Genomic DNA, 26,278 nt, shown 5'->3' with positions numbered 1-26,278 from the left:
CTGTATTAGTGTAATTTAACAGTGTCTGAGAGAACTGATTCATCAGATCTTGAGTTTTTCTTTTTATTTTCTCTCTGACTTTAACAGTAGAAAAGTATTGAGAAGAAAATATTGCTGTTAGTGGATCTTGGCATTCCCTTGTTGGACAGTGTTTGAGTGTAATGAACAGCTGTTGTAACTATCTGTGTCACATGAAGGGCTTCAAGATAAGCCACATATTGCAAACCTTAATTAAAATTAAGTGGGTTTAATACAGTAATTATTCTGAAATCCTGCAACTTGAAATCGAGGCTTTTTTTCTGTCTTTAAAATCTGCGAATGAAAAAGTGACTTAGGAGTTGGCCATGAGCACATTACAAGTCTCAGACTGATTTATATCCCCATGGTGTATCTTAGTTACTCTGAAACAGACTTCCCAGATAGGTTCCTTTCCAGATTCTAAACCATGAGCTGTAACAAAATGCCTCGAAGCTGACTGGAAATTTTGACTCTGAGTGTGCTGTCTTGTCCTAATTTTCCTTCTTGAATTTTTGGCAGCGGTTATGCTGTGGCCAGCAGTAGTGATGATAGAATGAATGAGCCCCCTACTTCTCTTGGACTTGTTCCTCATCAGGTAAATAATTTGTGAGTAAATGCTTTTGTTTAAGACCTGGGAACTGATAAAAGACAAATGTCACAGATTTTGTCTCCTTAACAAAAACATGCAATATGCTGATTCCATTCCTCAAAGGACCGACTCTCCATGTTTGTTTAAAAAAAACATATATGAATAATATTAATCCATCATATAGGCCAAGGTAGTTGTGTTCCTGGCATTGTGTCTGTCCTCCTTGTGGATGCACAGATCCTGCTATCTACATAGCCAGAATTTCTTTGGAGCAGGCAATATGTGAATAAGGCAACCTCTGACTGTCCTGTTCCCCATCAGAGCTGACAATATAATCATTTCAAAGTGACTTTTGTTCCCTTTTTAAATCTCTTCAGAATATGAAAAAAATTCAAATCCAGCCAACTCACAATTATTATAGTTCTCCAAAATATTCATGTATTTTTGGTACAATACAGCACTTTTTTCTTTTACTCAACCCAAACGCTAGTTACAAATGTGCTAAGGATAAAGTTTTTCAAATTGCTGGATAGACTTGTTCTTATTTCTTATATTATACAGTCAAAAAACTGTCTCCTGATTTTTCCCACAGTCATATCCTCTTTGATATTGTCATTGGGAACTAGAATTATTCTGTGCCTCTTTCCTTATGTTGCTATCCGAATGACTGTATGCTTCCATTGTATAAACAAACCATTTATTTGTTTCTGAGCAGTATTTTTAGGTTCTGTTGTTTTTTGTGGATGTTGTCTTTGCAGCATCCAAGTATCTCAGGGTCTGGGCTGTATAAAATCCATCTGATTTTGTTTATAATTTTATGTAATGACCAGTGTGCACACTTGGGTCATTTTATGCAGTGGGGTGCCCTAGGTTCTCCCTGGGTTCTCTCTCTCCAGGAAGTCTGGAGTCTCTTCAGTTCTTTCTCAGGAGTCCCCTGAAGTTTTTCCCCTTTTTACTGTGGACACTCAGCTTGGGACTGGTCAGGAATATCCAGTTCTCGATTGACTGGTTCAGATCCCCTCAGTATGAGGCTTTTGTCCCTACTGACACTTTTGATCTCATCTGGAAGGGTCTCAACAATTTCCAGCTTTGGCATTAATTGATAAGTTTGTTGCTTTCCCAGTGTTACTTAATTATAACTTAGTTATTCCCATATCCTATGGTGTTATCTGTAGTTCCAATGCTAATGCTGTTGTCAGTCAAGTCCAGCCCACACAAGCTGCTGAGGGAGATATTTTGACCTCTTACATCTCAGTAGGAAGCAGAATCCAAATCTACGTCTTGTTCATTTGCTGATCCAGGTACTGATTTATCACTGGAGAAGTTTTTGCTTTCTTAGATGACAAACTAATGTCTGTAATTATCTGGATTAATTATCTATTATTATCAGAATGCCTCCTGTGATCATATGGAATGGTAGTATGAAAGACATTTTACTCTTGGTAGATCAGTTTGTTTGGGAAAATAATTTCAGTAATTTTGACAGTTGAATCTTTGAGTCTCATACAGTGATTTTGTTCTCAAATAGTGGATATGCTCCAGACCTCCGAAAAACACATCTGCAATTTGAACTTTCTCTTAGCACCTAAAAAGGGATAGTGAAGAAGTAATTTACTTTCCCCCAACAAAAAACAAGGAATATTACATAATGTAGTTAATATTTTTTAGAATATTTCCTAGTAAACTTTAGAAATTATACTGTTTCTAGTGGAAAAATAATGGTTTCTCAGTTCATGTGTTTCTGACTGATCAGAATATCAACTGTCCAGTCAGTGCTTTCTGATTTGGTTTATATCCCTTTTACTTGCGTTCTATCTCTGTTTTGGGGTATGCTTTCAGATATGATTCATGTCAAATATAGATTTTAACTGGAAAACTATTCATAGAATTGTGACTTCTGTCAATCCTATACCTGTTTTCACATTTACATTTAGTGACTGTTATGAATGTCTTCTCTTTTAGACATGCTAACACAAATACAGCTTCAGTTGGTATCAAGTGAAAACAGATAATATTTTTTTCAAAGAATGTGAAATCTAATCCTTTTACAAACTGCTGGTTTCTCTTAGCAGTCAGCCATCTAACCAACTGGGGAAGTGCAATATTTTCTCCAGGAGTCTATAATTAACTGTTAGTTTTTGGAGAGGTGTTTTATGTTGGTCTTTGTTCACTTGGTGAGCCAAATACTGTGGAAAAAGTGGGGTAGTAATTAATGCAGCAGTCTTCTTTTTGAGATAGTATTGCTTGACGGATAAAAAGCATTGCACACTCATAGACTCTTGGACTGTCATAAATGAACTGGATTTATTTCCAGGAAGTGACTTGGAGTTCCTTGGATATTGGAAGTACAGAACAGTGATACCAGAAAGGCTCGATTCTGTTGTTTTCTTTTCATCTCTCTTTGTGTAAAAAATGGCTGTATTTTTGTGTTCTGATACCATGTATGGCTTGGCGTTTCTGCAAAAATACCTCTGTATTAATACTAGTTATAGTATTTAATAGTATAAATTGCTGTTGGCTTCCCAGGTCTCTGCCATTCCAGCTCCATTAAATGTGTGGAGTGTATGTTGGATGGATTTCCATAACAGACTTCAAAATTAAGGCATTATTATTTGTATTACAGAGTTACTAAAGTTCTGTTCTTCATGACATCTCTTCGTTGTAATAGGCCTATAAAAAGCACAGAATAAAAAGGACGATCAATACTCCAAAGAGTTCATAGTCTGAATATTCCAACATGCTGCAAAGTGTTTGGTCTGGAATTTTAAATTCACCTATCAGTACTATCATATTAACATTACAGTTTAGTAATGCACAGCAGCTGGATTTTTAGACTATATGTTAGAAATGGGCGATAAAAGTGTGTTTAACTGGTTATACCATGACTTTTTATTTTTGATCAAATTTTTGCACTCAGAAAAGGCAAACTGCAGGTGGTGCTATGCCTCTATTTCTGGCTAAATAGTGTTGCATTTAGATAGTTGTGCCTTTATTTGCATATAGAAAAACAGTAATATGTGTTAGTATGAATTTACTACAGGTGTTACTGAGGGTGACTGTTAGAATGTTATCTACCCTAGTTAGAGATTGTATATCTTCAGTTCATGTTGATTTCTGGAAGTGTTTTAAAACAGTATTGTAATTTTCTTTCCTCTTCTAGATCCGAGGATTTTTATCAAGATTTGATAATGTTCTTCCAGTCAGCCTGGCATTTGATAAGTGCACAGCCTGCTCAGCCAAGGTAAGTCTAAGTTTGTCTGTGCTTTATTTATATGTCTTGCTCTGGGTCAGTCTTGGAGTACTGTGGACTGCTTTATGTTTGACTTTTTGTCTGTCTTCCTTAGGAATTGGAATCGCTTCAGCTTGCTTCAGCTGAAGTTCTTGTGCCCTCCTACCCTTCTTTTTTTGCTGTTTTCCAAGTTTCTTTGACATCACCTATTAGCATGCTATCTCCATGTAAATGTTCTAGTCATCTGAAGAATCCAAGAAGAGAGTGGATTCTGAAACATTTCTGAAAGGTTTTTCACATAAATACTGTCAATATCTTTTAGTTTTGTGGGAAGGAATAAGATTGATATTGTTTAAGAAATTCTTTCTGATGTCTGATAAATACAACTTTTTAGCTTTCTGGAACTTAAGCAACTTTGTGTATTTGTAAAGATATTAAATTTCTGTTTTGTGATACGAAACAGACATATAAAGAACAATTGAGAAAAAAAAATTGCTTCTTAATTGAAGAGACTGTTCATTTTGGTGCTGGTGTTGACAGTCCTGAGTCAGCTCACAGTTTGCAGCTGTTCCTTGGCTCCGTGCTGTGTCCTGCCAGAACAGTGGGGCAGCTCTTGAATTGTCTTCCTGTACTGTGGCCTGGAAAAGTTTTCTCTCGCAAGTTTTCTATGGCCATGTAGTGCAAGTTCAAGAAGTTTTGAGTGGGTTATCTTGATAGGAAGTTTCAGAGGTTTTGACTTGTGGTTTGGACTGCTTGGGAGTGCCATGGATTTGGTTCCCTTTTTTGCACCTTGAGACCGACTGCAAGAAGTTCTTTCTGTTCTTTTCACTGCACTTGCCCTTCTTTCAAACAGCCATCAAAAACTCCTGGGCCACTGTCTTTTTTTGAGAACTTGCACAATATCTTATTCTACAGTATTCCTTTTATTCCTCTGGGCTACCTGGGTTCATTTGACAAGTTTTGAAGGATGCTTAATGTGCATTTCTCCTCAAAAGTTGAAGCATTAAACTTGCACATTTCTAAAAATAACAGCAGTTTGGTCTACCCTTTTGAATAGCTGACAGCTCAGCAGTAGCTAAAATTTGGTGGTGGAGCCTGAGGAGTTAAACTGTTAGAATAAGCTTATTTCTTTTTTTTTCTTTTTTTTTTATCTCCAATCCAAAACGTACCAATATATAAAAAGAATAAAAATGTACACCTATATAGATAAATGCAGGTATCAATTTTTTGTTAGCAAATAATTTCCTCTCGGAGGTCATTTAAAGAGAGCCCAGTTTTACATAAACAGACTTGACGATTTAATAAAAACTGACTTGGATTTTAGCAGCTGTTCTATTCCCAGAGAGATCACTTTTCATGTGGTTTGGGTATTAAATTACTTCTGTGCTGAAAAGGTTGCTTCATTGGCGCACGTATTTCCTTACAGTAGAAACACAGGCTTTGTTTAGTTTTCTAACTTTCTATTTATTAGCACAAGAATATGTCACCCTGCATTATGTGGAAATCTGATGCTAATACTTTGAAATGACAAATCCAATTACAGTTTAATTTTAGTCTGTATGTTGGTTTGTTGTATGGTGGTGTTTTCTTGGTTTGTTTGTTTTTTTTTTAATATAGTAATTTAGCATAATTTCATCCTGCTCTATGTCAGATTTACTGTAGATTCAGAGTTTTAGCACAGAAGTGGCTTCGCTGATATAATTGAATTTGCTGGCACCATATTCATTTTTGTTCTTTCTTACGTCAGCATTCTCTCTCTTGAGCTCTTGCCACTCTGTTACACTTAAAACATAAAACTAATAAATTAGGAATTTTTAAAAAATTCCAATACATTCTTAAGCCATCTAGTGTAGCTGGATGACTTAGGAGAAGCCGCTAATGATCTGCAAGTCCTTTTTGGTTTGACTCACAGTCATTACTTCATCTCGCTGGTTTTGAAGCTGAGGAGACCAGACGTCCAATAGCCAACTCTTCCATATCCAGAATTGTCCCAAACAGGCTGCATGCCAGAAAAGCTTCCCACAGGCAGTTGTTCAGGAATTTTGGGGTGGTCGCAGCAGGAAACCATTCTACTTTTATTCTGGGCCAAATTTTCCTTATGTGATTTCCCCTGCTGTCTTATTCTAATTCTGCAGAAGTGTGTGCTGGAATGTCAAATGTCCCTCCTCGGAGCTAAGGGCACTGCCAGTGGAGCTCTGAGGAGCAGGGAAAGCTCTTCTGGTGCCAAACTGGTTCTGTAACTGAAAGGGAGAGCCCCAAGTTCTTTAGTATCGGTATTTATTTGTAACAGCTGCTTTACTTACAGAATGTGAATATTAAGCTTATTACTGTGCTAATTAAGCTGTCTGTTTACCCTTATGGGAGCAAAATCAGGGTATTTGCTCATAATATTATGGTGAGAAGCATTGGAATTCCTTAAAAAAGCAGAGCGGTCCTAATCCTATGCTAGTAGACCCTTGCAGAGAACTGGCTAAAACCTTGACACATGAATGTTAAAATATGTATTTTAATGCAAAACTGCCAGTGTTTATATTTTAATGAGGGTAGTAAACATTTTCATGTTATTACTCCCCTTGTTGTGCATCGCGGAACAAACAAGGAGGCCTCGTAGAGTCAGAGTTTAACGTCATTAAGGAAAATTGCTACCAACCAACTTGGATACACAGATGCCCCCTCTGTTTTTACATAGATCTCACATTTCCTCCTGAGATAGGATTTATCATCCATGTGCTGGAAAGCTGGCTTGTTTTCCTTAAAGATATTTTCTCCTTCCCCTACTACAATCATTCTCATGTAATTATTTCCACTACGAAATTTTAAAAAATCACTGTAAGTATGTCTACTAATTTTCAAGTTCTTTCTCAACTCTCCATTCAGTGTGCTGAAAACTTGAGCTGCTGATGTAGTTTTTTTAACCACTGAGTAATCTCACTGACTTAGCATTAAATGTTTTTCAGTTTCATCGCATGTCAGGAAGAGACAGACACTGGGATCAGGGATGGTATTCTAGGCATTATGTTACAATTTCTGCTTTCAGTCAAGATAGTCCCCTACAATTGCAAATGTTTTCCCCTTTTAACATCCCAGGAATACATTAAACACTTTTGCTGTGACATTTACTGAGTGCCTGGGTTGTGTAAGTTGCTTGTGAGTGTTTCAGTTTTTAAATCTATCATCATGTGGACTTAACAATGCTTTCATTGTTCTCATCTGCTGACTGCTGTGCATGCATTTTTACTTTAAACTGTTCTGATCAGTTATGACAGGAACTTGCAATATTCAACTTACTGGTGTTTTTCAGTTGACATAATTTTAATTTTGATTCCAGCAAGTCCCTTCATATTTGCCCCAGCTGCACTGAGAAAAACATTCCTGTTTGCTTTCTCCCAGTAGTAGCATATTGTACACCCTGTCAGTGAAACTCTTGAAGCATTTTATATTCTACATTTCTCAATTCAAGTATTGTGCTGATGTTAGAGATGTAAAAATCATGGGGGGGAAAAAAGCCTTGGTCTTTTCCTGTACTAAAAAAAGCCAACTCTTACAGAGCTTGCAGAAATGATGAAGGAAATGAAGAGAAAAGTTTGTCCTTCAGGAATTAATGTTTCAAAAATTTAAAAGAATGTTTTAAAAGAGCTAATTCTGGAGCTGTACTGTAACACTGAGTCTGCATAACCAAGTCCATTTATAACTTTCCTTATTTCCTGAATTTACATATGTTAACATTTGGCTCATCCATTTACAGTGCAGCCTCTGTAATATTGGGCAGATTTCATTCAGACTTGAAGAATGTCTCATAGGTACACCTAGGCGTATTTTCAACATACTGAGTTAAATCTAGTACTTTTCTTACTTTTAAGCTGGCATAGAAATTTATCACTTTTACTTTTGCTCTTTGAAAAATGTCATTTTAACTGGGGGAAGCAGGAGGCAGGATTATCTTGCCCATAACTTTTGAAATATCAGGCAGCCTTTACTCTCTGGAAATGAATTTTAAATTAAGTGAGAGAATTGAAATGATTTATCTTTTCAAAATGAGTCACGGTGAGGATGTTTTACTGCTCATTACCTGAAAGGTGTGCATTCTTCAAAATACTGCCTGGTCTTACTATTTTATAAATACTGAACTTTTACAATAAAGTCAACAAAATATAATGTAGAGTATCCCAAGTAAAAGGATACTTACAGAATGAAGCTCTGATGTGGACTGAGAATGCCACATCACACGCTAAGAAATTATGACCACGGTAATGTGACCATTATGGTGGAATTTTGTTCCCTTAGAGGGCAGCAAATGTGATAAAGAACCTCAGAAATCTTAAAAGTTACAGAGAAGAGGGTGTGGAGGCTGTACAGACAGGAGAGGTGATCATTGAAAAATGGAACATGTATGTGTGTATATATATATAATGGAACAATAACAACACTGAATCTAATAGGGTAAGAGAGAGCTCATTATCTCTGTCCTATATCTGAGAAAAAATACATGGTTTTAATGAAGTATGTGTAGGTGAGTGGGGAAGTTACTTCTTGCTTAGTCCTTCGTGATGACTGGGAACATCATGGCTAATCCTACATGAAGACGGTAGTGCTGAACTTGCACAGAACAGCTCCTTGTGAAAGGAAGGGACATGGGGAAAGATAGAACATATTCATGTCAACTCTTAAATCGTGCCCTTTACCAAAATTCAGCAAGCAGGAGACTGCCATGTGTTGGCACTACTCTGGCTGAATTGTGAGTGGGAAATGGTGGATCTTTTGCACCAGCTGTTCAGAGGTGGTGGATGCAGGTTGATCCATGTTTAATAGATAACATAAGTCGTTGACATCAAACAGCCCCCCAGTGTCAACAGAAGAGAGGATTTTTAAAAACAAAGCAAAACTTTATATTACACTTTATATTAAGGTACTGAAAAGAAATAAGGTTATTTAAAAACTCAGGCAGCTCACAAGGATAGTTTAGAACTTTAACCAGTGCTGCTGCTGGCAGCATTTACTTGTGCTCTTCTGCCCCACCAGACATGATGATGTTGGATGTCTTTAACAAACAATTGCTCCTAACCGTTCCATTGTTTCTGTGTTTCAACTTCTAACATATCTGTGAAATGGCTTCTTAATCAATTTACTGTTACATTTTCTTCAATTAAGATAAATCTATCAAGTAAAAAAGAATTCAGGAGACTTTTTTTTTTCTCTTTTTGACTACATTCTTATTCTCTGTTGTAATTTAGTTGGAGTTACAGTGGGGACTAATTTCTTGCTATTATTACTTACTGTTTCTTTTAAGGAGAAGAAATTGTGCTTCTCCATGGGAAATCGAGGAGACATTATTCCATTTCAGATTCTTTTGTTAGTGTATTGATCTGTATTAATTGACATTGTTTATACAAAGTGAAAGATCAGTGTGTGTCTTGTCATACTAAACCACCCATCCAAATACTTTCACATGGGTGAGGATCTGTTTTGTGTTCAGGGCTCTGAGATGAGGATGCGTTTCATAACTTCTGACTTCAGGAGAGGTAGATCTTTCCCAAGGTAGCAGCTGGATATGCAGTGTCCAAGCACTTGTTTTGAGTGTGGGTGTTTGCAACTGTCTTTAAATTTGAAAACTGAAGGTTTGTGTCTTTCATACTTTGCTGAACAAAACCGGTTTTTATTACTCAGCCCCCAATCCAAAGATAATTGTATTTATTGTCTCCAGTCCACTTGTCTTCATCAGGTAAGACTTCTCTGCATGGCAAATGCAACTATTACAATCTTAGGGAGTGTAGGTACAACTTGGCATTGAAAATAACAGAGTAAACCACATTCCTTCCCAGATCATTCTGGTTTGGGGTCTTACCTTCACAACACAAGGGAGCGGATAGAGTGCAGGTTTACTGCAAAGTGTTTTAGGAACCATTCTTCAGTATTGTGTTCTTTGCACTGGAAGTTCTGAACTCTGCTGATTAAATAATTAAGGAGGTTTCTTGAAAGGGAAAGACAAAGAGGAAGGGAGAAAAAAAAGAACAGAGAACATAAAACTCTGAAATTCATGTTATTCTCTCTTCCTTTTGCTCTAGAAAATAAGCAGTTCTGTTGTTATTACTTCTGATTTTGGAGTAGTAAAGTTGCTAGATGAAGAATCCCTTGCTAGTAAATAGATAACACCTTTTTGCCCTTCAGAGAAGTAAACAAATTATTTTGTTGTTCTGTATTTATTTTATTTGGTCAATTTGTTGTTTCCTGATGTTTCAGTGAAATAGCATGTCCATTCATGCTGCTGTGGCAATGTACCATGTTAGATGGTAGAATCAAAGTTATGTTGCAGAGCGTCCCAGAGTTCAGTCCAAGAAGCAGCTGGTGTGACTGATTGGTCCGAGACATTGACTCATTTACTTCTTTCCAAGTTAAATAGCATTAAAAGTAGTAAAAATATGTTCCAGTAATTGTTCAGTGACCTTAAATGGATGTAAGATATTATTCTAAACAGTCCTGAGTGGGAGAGAGAATGGTTTATGAAGTCCATTAAACAGAAGTCTGTATTATCTGAACTAAAAGAAAAAAATGGAATTGATTGAAGTCTTGAAGTGAAAATACTTATATAGTTTCTGAACCATGAATAAAATTAATTTTCCAAAGTAAGTTAAGTTTAACTTACTTTAAAATGCTGCTTTTTAAGGGGAAGAAGAAACCTGTCACTCTTAAAAACAATGGATTAATATTTCTGACAGGTTGTATTTCTGTTGCATTTAAATTAAATTCTGTGGGTCTTAGAAGATTGGGTTTTTGTTGTTGGGTTTTTTTCCCAATATTTATTGTTCCTTCGATTCAATTACATTTTAACTACAATTAGTACAAAGTAAAGGACTATCAATCTGGAAAAAGACAGCATCATTGCAGTTTTCTAGTATTGACATGTTCAATACCTAACTGTGCCTAGAATACCATTTGTAATAATTTATTCTAATGGCAATTAGGTACTGCCTTGTCAGATCTCTGTAAAGCTGTTACAGAATTCATTTTCTGTCAGTAAAAACAAAACCGAACTAAACCACTTTGACTTAAAATATCTAATGCCTCCTATTCCCTTATTTATTGCTCTGTTATTCCAAGGGTTCAATGCATATTCATAGACACAGTACACTTTTATATTTTTAATTATTATAATTGTTTCTTTTATGTTTTTCTGCATTCTCCTCATTGCAGTCTTTGACAGGAGTGGTCTACATCAATGCCTTTTTTCTTTAGTTAAACTTAAATCATCAGCCTTGCTTTACTGGAAAGCAGTTGTTTTGTTTAGAAAAGCCCATGTAGGCATTGTTGAACAGTTAAAGTTAAGTTTGACTTTTATTCAATTTTTCCACATTTCTACAGGGTTGCCCATATCTGTGTCTCTGCAGAATTGCTTCTGTTTTCTTTGAAATTGGAAAAGAGTGAAGGAAATTTAATTTAAAAAGATGATAAAACAGTTCAAATTTATGAAATCCACTAAATACAGTTTTGAAGAAAATACTGCTGTTCCTCCAGTGTGATTTTGCATAGATATTGTACACATCCAGACAGTGAAATCCTCTGCTCTGAAATAGCCTACAAAATCTGGGGTTTTAAGCCTAGATCTGAAACTACTGAGCAGCTGCAGTTTCTGTTTGAGGCAGTGATGGGTTTGGGTGCTCAATGTCTGACAGACCATGCCTTATTGTTGAAGTGCTGACGGCCGGGGAAAGCTGGATGGAATAAATGACTTTATGTGCAGTACCCAGTACGGGCTTTTGACTTGCTTAAATCAACCCTTCAGAGATGGACTGCTCCTGTCTTTGTATAATCAAATTATACATGCAGCCAAAGCAGCCTTCAGCATCAGGCAGTTGCTTTTCTGTGAGAAGAATCATTTTCTTAGATGTTGGGGAAGTGCCCTTGCTTCACTCCCAGCATTAGGGAATCTCTGCTGCTTCTGGACTGTCCCTTCGAGGCAAACCCCAGGACTGTGCTCTGGATGTCTGTCCCCATATATGGGACGTGTTATCCAGCCCTAAATTTTCAATGCCCTTGGATGGGACTGGGGAAAGAGAAGGGCTTTTTGAGTTGTTGTACAATAGATGGTGACTAATGCCAGAATGAACTGGAGCCAAGCATGTTGTAACTGCTGATGAGCTAATCAGCATAAATTCTGGACAGGAAGTAGAATGGGGATAAATAAAGTTGTTAATATCCATCCGCTGTAAAACATGGAGCAAGCAGGAAATGGCAATTAGGTGACTTAAAGATATACCAGTGTGTTAAAAGAGGTCAGGACAGATGATCTAATGGTATTGGCTACTAGAAAACTCTTTTGTTCCTCTTTCTTCATCTCTAGAATGGAGATGTTTATTTTCTTATGCTCTCTGTTCCTTTCTCCTCTTACCTTTCTATTTACTAATGCTTTCTGGCAGGGAGTGCCTTAAACTTGTATGCTGTGCAGTAGAGTCCTTGTATTGACTGGAATCTGCAAATGCTGTTATGTTTAATTGGTGAGAAATATTTTAGAAAGGAAAGAGTAGCTAAAATAAAAATCTTGTAGTTTTGTCTGTATTATTACTCTATCAATTCGTATCAGGAAAAATGATTACTTTTGTATAAAGCCCATCAAGGTCATTTCAGAAAAGCTCAGAATGCATGCAGCTCCCAAGAACTAAATGTTGGCAAGATCGACATATCTTAAAATTCTAAGAACTCTACTTTTCCTCTTTTTTCCTTTGTTTCTTTTTTCAGGAGAAACTGAAAAGTTCTAAGCAGAAAAAAAATCTTGTTGAGACCTTTCAGTTAGTTAGTATTCCATTTTCTGTCCACTGTCATTCAAAATTACTGTAGGAAATAGCAACAGACAAAACACATTTGTCTGAATACATTCCTACTCTTAAATTAAAGCAGCGATCTGTTCCTTAAATGATTTTTCAGCACATTGTACTCAGATTAGGTAAGGTTTGAGACTGATTTGCTCTCATTTTTAATACTGATTATGGGAAGGTAAGGAGAGAATTGTGTATGCAGAGGGTGTTTTAATTATTTGGACGTGAGCCAAAAATTATGCAATTTTTGCCTTGTAACTTATAACTATCCCGTGTTTCCAGAGTAGCCTTGTTCAGTGTGGGCCTGGAGTGCAGCGTTTTTCAAAACTTTTTTCTGTGGTCTTGTTCTTAAAACTTAGTCATGTGTGAATGCACTTGGAATATTATCTAAAGGTGAAGTGTTTTAAGAATCAATTTTATGCTCATGTAACATTATCAGACTTTTTTTTTCCCAATATCATGAACTGAGTCCCTGAAAAATCACTACCTGATTTTCACAAAAGTGCAGTTCTGTTGCATTCTTTTTCAGAGATGTATTACAGCATCACCTTATTAGACTTTTTTTTTACAACTTCTCAATATCAAATGGCAATAAAAATTGAGAACTTCATGAAAAGGCAAGAGTCTAGGAGATGAGGGTTTTTTAAGGAAACCAAAGTTATGGGTCTCATGATAAAATTTTGAACATTAGCAGTGCTGTGCAACTGCCTGGGCCCAAGGTCCTGATGGTTCAGCTTATTATCTTCTCATTTAAGAGGATTCTTCACAGCATTGTCATCCTTCACTAAACTTACTGTTTTAATAGCAGATACATTGAACTTTGAAGAGGGGACCTGGCAAGACTTTTACGTGTCTGTCTTATTTTCCAAGTAGCTGTTGAAACTGAAATATCTCTTTTTTCAAGCTACATGGTAGTTTTCTATTCTGTGCTTCGCCTGTGATAACCAGATAGTTAACAGTGTGCAAAAATATATGTAGACATGTCAAATTTCTAAATGGAACATTGAATATTGTGATTTTCCTGACTCTGAAATGTTTAGTGAAGTATCTGCCCCCTTTGAAAGAGGCAGGACAGGGAGGGAAGTGTTCTGTCATCTTTGAAGAAAGTGTTTAAAGCCAGGAAGAGTGTAAAACACAGCACCCCTCATTTTGGAGGTGGGCTACTCATAGATCTTTCTTAGTGTAAACAGTCCATCTAGTTTTAATAATAATTTTTTTATTTTTCCTGGAAGGTAAACAACACTGTTTCAAGCTCTGCAGATGCAAAATGCCTAGGAAAGAAAAAAGCCAAACCAAATGTAAATACTGGTGAAAAGTTTTAAATTTCTGTGACAGAAATAAGGCATAAACCATAAGCCAGTTTTGCATCAGTAGCCAGGTTCTTTGGGTTAGGAGCTTGTTTTTTGTGTGCTTACTTAACCAGATATTAACTTTTATGATATAAAGCAGTGCTGGAGCCCGATTCTCTTTCTGGATGTCTTTCTACCCAGCAAACTGAGACTTCTTTGTGCAGAATATTGTTAAAAAGAATATAACACAAAGGCTGCACATCTGTTTCCCGTTTCAAAACAAGTTCTTTTACTCTGGGTCTGCATTTCTTTCCTCCTGCCATGATATTTGTTTTTTTTTCCTTCAGTAAACAGACGAGTATAAAAAGATTGCTCATGAAATAGGTTACTGGGAATTGTTTACATGGGAGACTTTGGCAATACATTAATTTGGCCCTGTTGTGATAATGTGCATCCACAGCTTCGTTTGTTCCACTAAAATGTGGATTCTCCTGTAGCTGCTCTGAAATAGAGGACATGGTACTTTCCAGTTCTCCTCCTAAGATCTAACAAATGACCTACAAGTGAGAAAAAAGATAAGAATGCCCTAATAAATCTTTATTGCTCCACCTTTCCAGACCTGGTGCTAGAATTATACCCTTCTGGTTCTTTTTGTTGTTGCTGTTTTGCAGTTTTTTTCTGCTTGAGAAAATTAATTGCTGCATAGTGACATATGACTGGGTAGAGACACTTTTATTCCCAGGAAAAGTTTATGCAGGATTTTTCACATCTGCGACTAAATACTTTGAGATCAATAGTAATAAAAATTAGAACATCTCTCAAGTATTTTCCTTCCATAAAGCTGTTATTCAGAATGATCACATTGGTTCCAAGTGTAGTGTCAGCAGCAAAGAGAATTGTTCAGAAGTGCAAAAGCAAGCTCATGCCAACTTATTAAATCTGGAAAATTTTTTTAGAATTATTTTGTGTCCATTTGTTATCTTGACTGGCATTATTCCTGATGATCCACAGAGTGTCCCTATGTGGTCTCCTGGCATAGGAATCTGAGATGAGTTTTATTTTTCCTCATTCTTTTTTCTTTCTGAGGTCTGTTCAGTGGCTACTGAACAAATATATGCCATGTTACATTTATCAGAGAACAGCTGCTACTGAATTTGTGTAGTAAAGGTTAAAGGTGTTTATCCTTTTTGTGGCATTGTAAAGTTTTAATTGTCTGAACTGGGAAATAAAATCCCTGACGGTGACAAAATGCTCTTTGAGTCGCTGCGTATATATTAAAAGGATTTCATTGTAATGTATGTCTTCTTTAATGGTACCACCACTGCTCAGGCAGCAGAGTGCTGCTGCCAGGTCCTTTGGCTCCTTGCTATGAAGTTTGTTGGGCCATGTGACTGGGATTTCAGATTTAAAAGTAGTTAACAGATACTTCTATTCAGCAGGCTGCTCTCATTATAAAAAGCAAGCAATTATAATCAGCAAGTACATTTTTCAGTAAAGCTCTTCAGGTTTCTCTGGTTGCTAGTAGAAGAAAAAATATTCCTTTTTTTTCGTACTTTAAGTATTTCAGATACTGCAGCTATACTCAAATTTGTTATCCAAACCTAAGTTTGCCATTGTAGCACTGTGGAAAGTCACTGCCACAGAGCAGGATGGCATGATGGAGTTGCTACAGGGAGAAAATAAACCAGGGCAGTTCATGCAGAGCACCCTGGCACACTGAATTCATGTACTTAGTGAGGAAGCAATACCTGGAAGTTCTCACTTCAGGCCTGAGTCACAGGTTTTTTGGAAATGAGGATTAAAGCACAGCTGAGTAACAACGTCAGCCAGATTTAAAGGCTGTTTGATAAATGACTTGTATGTAGTAAGGTTGCACTCAATTCCTGCCTCTGCTCATAAAATTTGCATATCCCAAGATAGTTTACATCTTTAGCAAGTTTTACCTCTGGGAAGAGACCAAAATATATTAATGTTGTTGTCCCTGCATTTCATGGATATGCTGTAAAATTTTAAAATAAGGCTAGAGTTTATTGTGTATAGGCTGGAAATGGTTTCAGTGTGCCATGACCTATAACCTGGCCTGCATCACCAAAAATCTGCCTCCTGAGCTCTGGATTGTGGTTCCAACAAATGGCACCAGCAGCACACTGGAGAACACTGATAGCTTTTGGGGGATATGCACAGGCAGGGCTGTGAATACATTCTAAGCTTAGAAGTTGGCATCTGCATACAGTATTTCACAAAGAGCCAGATGCAAGAGATTTCTGCACTTCAGTTGGTATATTTTAATTTTGAAACACAGAAGAGTCATTAAATGTATGTGTCTATCCACAGTGCAATTTGACTGGGATAATGTTAAGAGGACACATCTCAAATGAAATGCTGACGTTGTACAGTTCTCTGCATTGCATTGTGAACGTTCAGATTACTTTGTTTCTCTGGAATAAAAAACCACAAACAAAACACAAAGAAATGCCTCTAATAATATTTTAATATCTTTTTTCCTTTCCTTTTTTCTTTTTTGATTTCTTGTTATGTTATGGGTCAATGAACAAATACACAAAACCCCACTTATGACAAAATAAATAAATAAATAAATAAAGCGTGAAGAACGATTTCTGCTGGTTTAGTAAGAGAACACTAAGTGCTGGTTTTATCTACTTTAGGAGCATAAAGTGTGGTCAAGAAGGTGCCACGTGTTTGCTATAGTCACCTACATCTGTCTTTTTCATAGTTGTGTTTCTGTTGTTTCTCTTTGTGTTTTTTTGAAACCTAAGAATGCATTAGATAATTTTGCTGCTAAATGGACATTTTGCATGAAAATCTGAGTGAAGATCCTAGTCTGGTTTTATCAGTAAACTTACAATTCTGTCAGCTAAATATGAATATGTTTTTAAATGAGTTTGAATTCCTGTAGGACTCGGTGTAAAAGCTCACTGGACGTGTTTTGCTGAAAAGTGCTATCGGATGGTGCAAGTTTCCACAGTTTTAAGATTTATCAATGCAAAGGTTATTTGAGACAATTAGGAATTGTTAAACTGGAGAAGAATAAGATTGCTGAGAGTAAGTTGTGAAGACCAGTTGAGGAAGTTGGGGCTGTTCAGCCTGGAGAAGAGAAGGTTGTGTGAAGACCTCAGAGCACCTTCCAGTGTCTGAAGGGGCTACAAGGAGGCCAGAGAGGGACTGTCCATCAGGAACTGTAGTGACAGACAAGGGGGAATGGCTTCAAACTGAAAGAGAGTAGGTTTAAATTATATATTAGGAAGAAATACTTCTCTGTGTGGGTGTTGACACCCTGGCACAGGTTGTCCAGGGAACCTGTGGCTGCTCCGTCCCTGGAAGTGTCCAAGGCCAGGTTGGACAGGGCTTGGAGCAACCTGGGCTAGTGGAAGGTGTCCCTGCCCATGCCAGGGGTTTGAACAAGATGAGCTTTAAGACCCCTTCCAACACAAGTCATTCTAGGGTTCTGTGATTTGGATGAGTTAGATGAATTCATAATGGAACTCTCATTTCCACTCTTCTGAAAAGCTTGCCTCTTCTGATCCAGGGTGATCCTGCTGATCCTTCTCCTGCCTCTCTAGCTCTGATGTCATTTATATTTCTCCTTTGTATTTAAATATTGTGTGGTTTTGAGATCCCTACATGCATCCTGCTCTGCTACACAAACCTCTGTAGGAAAAGTTACTTTGGAGTCTGTCAAGCTCAGCTGCTTCATCTGTAAGCCTGGTGACAGCAAACCAGGGTATTAAATAATCAATGGTAGAACCTGGAACAAAAATGGGGAAACAGCAGATACTGTGTTGCTCAGTCATAAGTTCCTTCCATTTTCTGGCTACCTGCTTTCACAAAACTTGTGGAATCATCTTTGACATTTTTCTTCTGTTCCCTTAATCTCCATCACACTGGATTGAAATCAGCCTGGCAAATAGTTTATCTAAGCTAAAGCTGTGCGAAGTAAAATTCTTCATGGTCGGGGGATTGAGACGAGCATAAGCTAAAATCTTCCTCACAGTTCTTGTAGGAGTCTGTAAAATTCTCCAAATAAAAGATAAACTGTGAAGATTAGAGCAGAAAAATAGAGAGTGCTTTAAGATACAATAATCTCAGAACCATGAATCACTGGAGACTGGGAGGATGTTGGACTTGGACACTGAATCGGGGAATTTTTCAGTCTGTCCCAGCATGGTTCTTTCCCTTCAACTGATACATTGGAACAGTCTTTTATTGTGTTTTGTGTAACTCAAATGCTGCTTTCATGACTTTGCAGCGAAGTGTTACTTCTTGCCATATCATCTGTCTTGTTACAAGCTTAAAGGCGTGTTTAAACCAGGAAATCTTAAACCCTCTTCTGTTCCCTCTTGCCCTCACCTTTCCTCACTTTAGGAATAAAGTTGGGGAAATTTTTAGCTGCTTACAATATACAGTCATTTTCTGAGCATAAGAAAGTTTGTGCTTTTATTTTGTGAGCAAAATATGATGACGGATCATGTTATGGGTATTATATTTTAAATATTTTTCTGTTTGTTTATTTGACAGGTCCTTGAACAGTATGAGCAAGAAGGGTTTAATTTCCTAGCTAAAGTTTTTAATTCTTCACATTCCTTCTTGGAAGATTTGACAGGTCTAACTTTATTACACCAGGAGACACAAGCTGCAGAGGTAAGAAAATACAATTTGGATTTTAAGAATTAGCCATGTGATTAAATGAATCACTGATAGAATCAAGCAGTGGTATTTGATTTACTCAGTGATTTGGACATTCTCTTAAATTACTTGTAACTTTTTGTATCCTGGGCTTTCAGATACTGCTTTTAAAGGAAATAAGTGACTTGTGTTATGTGGTATAAGGAAATCAATTACCATTTTAGGTCAATTAAAATGTAATTATTATACTGCTTGAGGGACTGTAGTATGGGGAAAACAATGCTGTTTGTCTAGTGACAAAAGTTGGAATGTGGGAAGAAATTGGGGTATGTTTTGATCTCATGAGCAATAACACTATCTAAAGAGTTGTGATAGCTGAGTGTGTTCCATAAAAAATGAAACAGGTATCAGAATCATAGAATGGCCTGGGTAGGGAGGGACCTTAAAGATCATCTAGTTCCAATCCCCCTGCCATGGACCTCTCACTAGATCAGGTTGCTCAGGTATCTGTTTTAATATTGTATTTTAGTAATGATTAGTGTTCCCTACTCCATCTACCAGTGTCTATACCACTCTACATCATAATTTAATTTTGGCATAGTCATATCACATGGATGTTTCTGAAGTGATTATTGAGTTACTGCAGCCTGTGCAAATGGTGGAGCTGTTTTTTCAGCTGGAAATGGCTCAACAGTGTTGCTTAATAAGGTTGGGGGGGATAATGATAACTTGGCTCTCTATTTCGTGTTTTAACCTTTTAAAATAATTGGAGCAGATGCTGGAAACATTAAACTGTAAAATACCTGATGCATTCTTAAATCAGCCTGGTAATACCTAGAAAATATTTAAATATATATATGAGAGGGATCCAAGAAAGGAGAAGAAACACCATTTAACACGTACCACTTATTAACAGTTAGAATAATTGTGGTCTGATTGCCATGCCTGACTTTTAGACTGCTAATGTAAAATGTAAAAACAATTACAATTGCCCTAGTTAGTAATGTATTATTTTGCAGACATCAGTCAATAAATTTCTTTTGCGGTTTCAGTGTGTCCACAGGTGTTTGTTTATGAAGTTTTAGATACTTTCTACAAAATGTGGAGTCAGGTGTGAGTTTATTGCAACTTACTGAAGTTCAAAGTTTATAGTAAAAATGGAATTAGTGTGCTTTCAAAAAATCTTTTGGTTCAATGCTGAGGTTTATGTGATGAAATCATTACTCATACGTGGAAAAACTGACATACAAAATATTTGCAGAGCTAATGCTTTCAAATTAGCCTAACTGCCATAAAACCAGTGACTTTTCTTGATTGCTTCCCTGTAGTATTGGTATATTTTTGTAAAAATTCATCTGTTTTATCAGGATTAACTAGTATAATAGTCTTGATAAAGTCTGTGTTTATGAAGGTTAAGGTCTGATAGGCAGATTATCTGCAGATTCTGGAGCATGCTTGCTTGCTTCGGATTAAAAGACCTATTCTTTTGTTGCATTTTACCACTGTTGGCTCTTAAAATCAAAGAGGTTGTTTTGGGGTCTCCCACTACCCCCTCAGTACATAATTGGGGGCAAATTTTAATTTTTTTAGATGCACAAGAGAGTGCTTTTAATATATTTTCTGCTGAATTATTCTTGTATTTTGAGCTCATTTTTCTCACACTGCAGTTGGTTAGTGTGAGGTCTGCAAAATGGTTTTTCAGGTTTCTGGCTACTTTGGAGCTGCTGTTGGCAGAATGTGTTCTCTAAATGGAAGCATTAGATTTGTTAAGGTTGGTGCTCCTTAGATTGGTCTGAGATATTCTTGTTATGTTCTAAAGACTGCAGCAAAAGTACTGAGAGGTTTCATAAGACATTTATGGGCTCTTTTGGTGAATAGAATATTTGATTGTTCTGTTAAGGAGTTATGTGCCTTTCAGCATGCAAACTCTTCGGAGAGATTTTATAGGTTATTGGTGGGTTTGGAGACCATAAAAATGGTTTCTAGTAACTGAAGATTTTCCTTTCCTCTTGTTTAGTAAAATTTCACCAGTGCTATTTCTGCACTGTAAAGAAAATAGACTTGTAAAGTTAAATGTCATCCAACCTCATATTTACTGCAGCAGCATCATAATCAGGTTGTAATTCTGCATGCAAAATCACTGATATTTGACTGATAAATTTGCATCTGATAGGGAAACAACTCAATCTTGTGCTTTTTTAAAAAGGATTGCTCTTAAAATGTTGATCCATTAAGAGGATTTAATTGAATGTTTTGCTTAGAGTGTTTTGTTGCAGTCAGCAAAACTGTCATGCTGGTCTTATGCTTCAGCATCTTAAGTGAAATCACACACTGAAACTTTTTCTTGGTTTTTTATTTTAAATTCACCTAAATGCTTAGCTACTTTCATGATGTGTGTATGTAATTGCTTTGATGAGAAATTGCTTCTAAATTTGAGTTGCTTAAAAGAGATTCTGGGTAAGTTATGCGAGTTCCGTAGGAGTGACAGAACAGTTTTGGATGGCCTGAAGTTTCCATAAAAACTCTCCCTCCCTACATTATTAGCACAGACTGCATTTTCCCAGATTAAAGCAATACAACTTGCAGTAAGATATGGGAGACTTTTCACTTACTGAATATCTTTTTTACTTGCATTGTTCAGTTTCCTGTTCCAGAACTGGACTGTTGACCCAAGTATTAATGCCATCTTGACATGCTTTACCTCGTCTTTTTAAAATGACTGATAAGAATATAATCCTAGTTCAATGTGCAGAGTAGCAATCATAATACAGATTTAGTTTGTGGTTTAACTTTGACACGTATTGCAGGAATTTTAGTTAATAAAGCACTTACTTCTTTGATGTGAGATGCATCAGGAAATTATAAATATTCCACGTGACTTCCTTCATGACAATTTACTCAGTAAATAGTAATATTAGCAAGTGTTTCTATTCTATCTTGAAATGACAGTAAATTTCAGGCATCTGCTTTTTCCACATCTGGCTTTAATTTAGGTTCTATGGAACTTTTTTGATTTTTTTTTTTTTTTATACCGGTTAGATATTTATGTACAGCTTCAGCAAGAGACTCTGATGACACACATGGCTTGGAAGGCCAATAGAATCTGTGGGAAACTCCCATGCCAGCACTTAGGTCTTGTTTCCACTGGATACAGTTCATTTAGGGAGCTGCCCAAGCTCATGTAAAAACTGCACTTATGTTTTCCAGATCACTTTGTCTCCTTGCTCCTAACCTAAACTTTTAAACTTGACACCTGTTCAGTGTGTAGTCAAGTTTAATAGCTGGGCTTAAAATAGAGACAACCTATGGATCCTTGAATTATTAGTGAGAAACTGGAGGTGTTGATTTGGAGACAGAACAACCAAGTGGATGATTTCCAGTTCAGAACTTGGCTGGGCTGGATTGTTGCATGTCAGTGCATCCCTAACCCAGCTGGTTTGCTCCCCATAGACACCAGATTTAACCCTGCAAAGGGTAATGCTGTTTGCCAGGGTCGAAAGCTCTTCAGATTCAGTCTAAAATTACAGCTTTCCTGATATTCACTCTCCTACTCTGTGTTAAAGGTTAATTTTTACTGATGTGACACTGCTGGAAGTAAAAACTAACACAGTTATAAAGACCACAGCCAAGATTATTCCATAGTTGTGGAAAAACCATTCCCATTTGTAAGATTTTCTAAGAAACTTAGTTCTTGAAGGCTGCTCGTTTCATTGTTGCCCTTTTCCTCCAGAAATAACTGCCACTGTTCTTCAAGACCCAATTAAACAAAGTAACCAAGCTTATCTTTGCTAAGACTTATGTAAGTGCTCTTGAAATCACCAGGAGTGAAGCATCTTATTTGAAAGGGATTGTCAATACCAGAAGGAGTGATAATAGTGGGAAAGGGAAATTTTCACATGAATTCACTGTAGTATGAGCAGTTGAATTTCTGTACAACCATTTTCCAACTCTGTTCATTTTCAGAAGTACAGAAGCCTCATTTCTCTCTGTTCCTAGTAAGATCCAAATGTAACTATACTTTCTCTTCCTTTGGATTTCAATTCCTAAATTACTTGAGTGCTTTACTGTACTTACTGCTTTCATGAGGATGAAAGATGATTATAGAATATATACAAGAAATAAAATTTTCACTTTGTTTTATGATCGATTAAAACATGAGAAGGCGTAGAAGTCTTGTCATCTTAAGGGGGTCATAAAGAGTTTTGGAAAAAAAATCAAATCCAGACCAGAGTTCGTATTTCTGAATGTGATTATAAAGGTCAGATATTGGTGCCAGCAAAATAACATGTCTGTGTTATTTTGCTTTAGTAATGTTGTAATTCAAGTTTTTTGTCTCTTACAAAAAGTGGGATCCATAGCATCTGTAATTTCTATGACAAGTTCTTGTCAGTGAATGAACCCTGTTTGTTATTTGCAAAATCACTTTTCTGTGCTGGTTTACTGTATCCCAAGCTATGTTTCTTATCCTATGCAAGGGTAGGATCAATTTTAAAAAAAAAAAGGATTCATGCTAGTAAAATACTCAGAGCTATTTGACTAAGAGAAAACACAGAAAACCCTTTTTTATTCTGTTTCTGCACTTAATTGACATTTGTGCCTGACAATTTTTTTGGTCATTTCTTGAGGAACAAGGCTGAGCTGTATAATAGGCAACTGGTATTAAAAGGGAACTTATCCTAGTTTGGAAGAAAATTCAGAATTTCCAGTGTGCTTTGCTATTAAAAATATCCTGTTTGTTTCTGATTCTGCATTATATTATGCAATGTATTTGATGTCGAAACAATAACATATGAATAGCCAAAAAAAATCCCAAGCAAAACAGAAAAACCCAACTGCAACAATATTGTAACAGTAAGTTCTTTAGCTTAAGAGGTTTTTTCTGTTAGCCAAACAGTCTTCAGAAGTTAATTTTACTTGATGTTACGAAAACTTCCTGAAGAAATCACTACTGATGGGTAGACCAAAATTAATATTTGAGACTTTTCTGTGTCCGTGAGCTTTTTTGTTTTCATGTTTTTAATCTGGTGCATTTCAGGAGAAATTCACTTTGACAGATTCAGGCCTGCCCTGGAATTTCTTTCTGAAGAGATTAAGAGATTAATTTTGTTTTTTTCAGGAGGTAGGTTGTTTTTTTCTGTCTTAAGTTTTCTCATGATGTCAATTAGTGTCATCATATTTCTTCATTCATCAAGCAATATTTCCCAGATCTTCAAATAATGGTAAATTTTTTTCTGAAAAAGAATTCCTGTTGAACACAGTCCAAGTGAGAAATGAGTCTTGGTTAGAGCAGATTTTAAAATGTGTGTAAATGTGCAGTACCTAAAATAGATTTAGTTAGTCTGTCCTTCACACACTGTTCTGCTGAACTGATGGTATTTCTGCTCCTGACATTTTGCCAGGCGAGGTAATTGTTACATCAACACAGAACAGTTCAAATTGAGTTTTATAGCCTCTGAACGAGCCCCAGAATGGTCTTTTAAGCTGATACCTTATGTTGCTGTTTGAAGATTTTAGAAATACCTGTGAAGTGTTTGCCTCTGTTTGGTACCAAAACATGATCTCCTTGTCTTTCCCCTGATATCTTTACTGATAACTTCAATTATTATCCCTTATTATCATCAGCAACTGGTGTGCACAAATACTCATATGTTTCATGATATGTTTGAATAAATAATAAATATGTTTGTGCCTTTAGGATGGGGAGTGGCATTTGCAGTCATTTTATTTTGGGGGAGCCAGGAGGAAAAAGGGGGAAGGACGGTTGCTTGTATGGTTGTATGGAAGGGAAGATGTCAGGGATGAGAACCAGCCAACTCTCTGAGCTGAGTCAGAGTTACAAACATCTTTTCATCAGACAACCCTCAGTATTGTTCGAATTCTGAAGGGATTTTAAGTGAGGGCAGCTATAAAAACACTACCCATACTACTACAAATTAATAAATCTGCATTGTCATAAACATCCATTATGACATCTCAAAAATATGAAATGACCTTATAAAATGTTTTTACTTGAAAATTTTGACTTGTAAATGGTGGCATCTTTCAGTTAAAGGCACTACTGCTTAGCTCCACAGATTGATAGATTTGCTAGACTGGTACAGTTATTAGTCAGATTAAATGAAACTGCAAATTCAAATATAAGAATCAATTATTGATGGCAAAGATAGAGAAAATGCTGATTTATTCAGTATAAAGAATTTTTTTTTAATTTAAGCTGATGTTGCTATCAAGTTGTCTTTTTTGTTTGAAATTTCAAACACATGGAAAAAAATTTGACAAAACTACTAAAAGAAATAAAATAATGGCATTTGGATTAGCAACAGATGGAAGGGTTTTTAATGTTTTTTTCCTGTATTTATTTTCCTGTCAATTGCTGTCATAGTGCCAAAGCATTGATAGGGTTTAAAATCTCTATATACAATGTCACAGTAAATCTCACATAACAATAAAATGGAAAATGCTACTGTGAATAAATTTATAATTACATCAGTTTTTATGTGAGAGGGAAGAACTGTGAACAAATAGCTGTACAAAGCCATCAGCCTCAGTACTCCAGCACCTTTCCAGGTGCTAGAGAACTGCTGAAGCATAAATGTGTACTTCATGTTCTTCATGCTGCTTATGCAGCTGGGGAGCACTGGATTTTTCGTCCTCTGTCTAAACAGTATTGATCAGCAGAGCTTTGTACTGTTCAATATCAGACGTTCTCTACCAATAGGGCTCAGTGTCTGTGCTTTTTGACGTTTCCTGTTTTAATGATAACAGCTCCTCAGGTACATTTGCAAAGGTACACTCATTTTCTTTATGAATTGTAGTAAATAATATTAAATTGTACTTTATTTACGATTTTAGAGTAATTTTAGTTAATGATGAACACAGCACCCCAAAATTTGAAGTGAACTCCTATACTTAAGCTGTAAAATCTGAAACAGAAACTTGCTGATGTCTCTAGAAATGAATTGTGCCTCTAAGGAACTTGGTACACCTCATTACATTTCCATAAGTCAGAAGACATAGCCCCAGTTTTCACATGTAATGATCCATCACACCGAGTTGGCATCAGTATGACAGAACAACTTCAATATTCTGGTATAATTTCTTTGCCAGTCTCTGACGGTGCAAGGTGACGAAGTTATCAATGAGTTCTGTACCTGAAATGGCTCATCCATTACTAAAAATATTTGTTAAATTAGGATTATAACCTGGTGGGTTTTTTGTTTGGTTTGGTTTTGTTGTTGGGGTTTGTTTTTTTTTTTTTATGTGTGTGGGCTACCAATTCTCTTCTAGAAAGATTTTCAGACTTAATTGGAAGGAAAAATCACCAGTAAAGAAGGGAGAAGAAAAAGAACTTAGAGATTAAATTTCTTCCATTCCAATACACTTTGTCACAATGAAGAATGAATACATTTTTCAAGATGCATTCTATTATTCTTCTATGAAGAATAAGAAATTACACAACACAGACCAACATGCTGATAAACTTTGTTTTATAATTAAGAACATAAATTATACAATGTGCATCTTAGTTCAAGAGAACAGTTGCAGAGTATATGAGCCCTTGTCAAGTCAAAAAAAAGGAAAAAGTTTGCTGTTGGACAAATTACTCCCAGATGCAGGTTTCAAGAAGCACATATTGTTGTAGCCTTACCCGAAGGTGCTGTGAATGTCTTGAGGCAAATCTTCCTCAGCATTCCCTGAACTG

The 26,278-nt window shown here is 36.4% G+C and overlaps 1 protein-coding gene across 3 annotated transcripts in view; it reads left to right on the top strand.

Annotated features, from left to right (window-relative positions):
* Nucleotides 1–26,278, top strand: part of ATG7 (autophagy related 7) — a 102,145-nt gene that overhangs the window by 27,064 nt on the left and 48,803 nt on the right. For all 3 annotated transcript variants that reach the window (XM_018086269.1, XM_018086268.1, XM_025896478.1), the window contains 3 exons: nt 538–613; nt 3,768–3,848; nt 18,469–18,591. In XM_018086269.1, coding sequence (XP_017941758.1) covers nt 538–613; nt 3,768–3,848; nt 18,469–18,591 — 280 coding nt within the window. The remainder of the gene's footprint in view (nt 1–537; nt 614–3,767; nt 3,849–18,468; nt 18,592–26,278) is intronic.

This window comes from Manacus vitellinus, unplaced genomic scaffold, assembly GCF_001715985.3.
Source record: "Manacus vitellinus isolate BGI_N305 unplaced genomic scaffold, ASM171598v3 scaffold_91_pilon, whole genome shotgun sequence".
Classification (NCBI taxonomy): Eukaryota; Metazoa; Chordata; class Aves; order Passeriformes; family Pipridae; genus Manacus; species Manacus vitellinus.
This window is presented reverse-complemented; position numbering and strand designations above follow the sequence as displayed.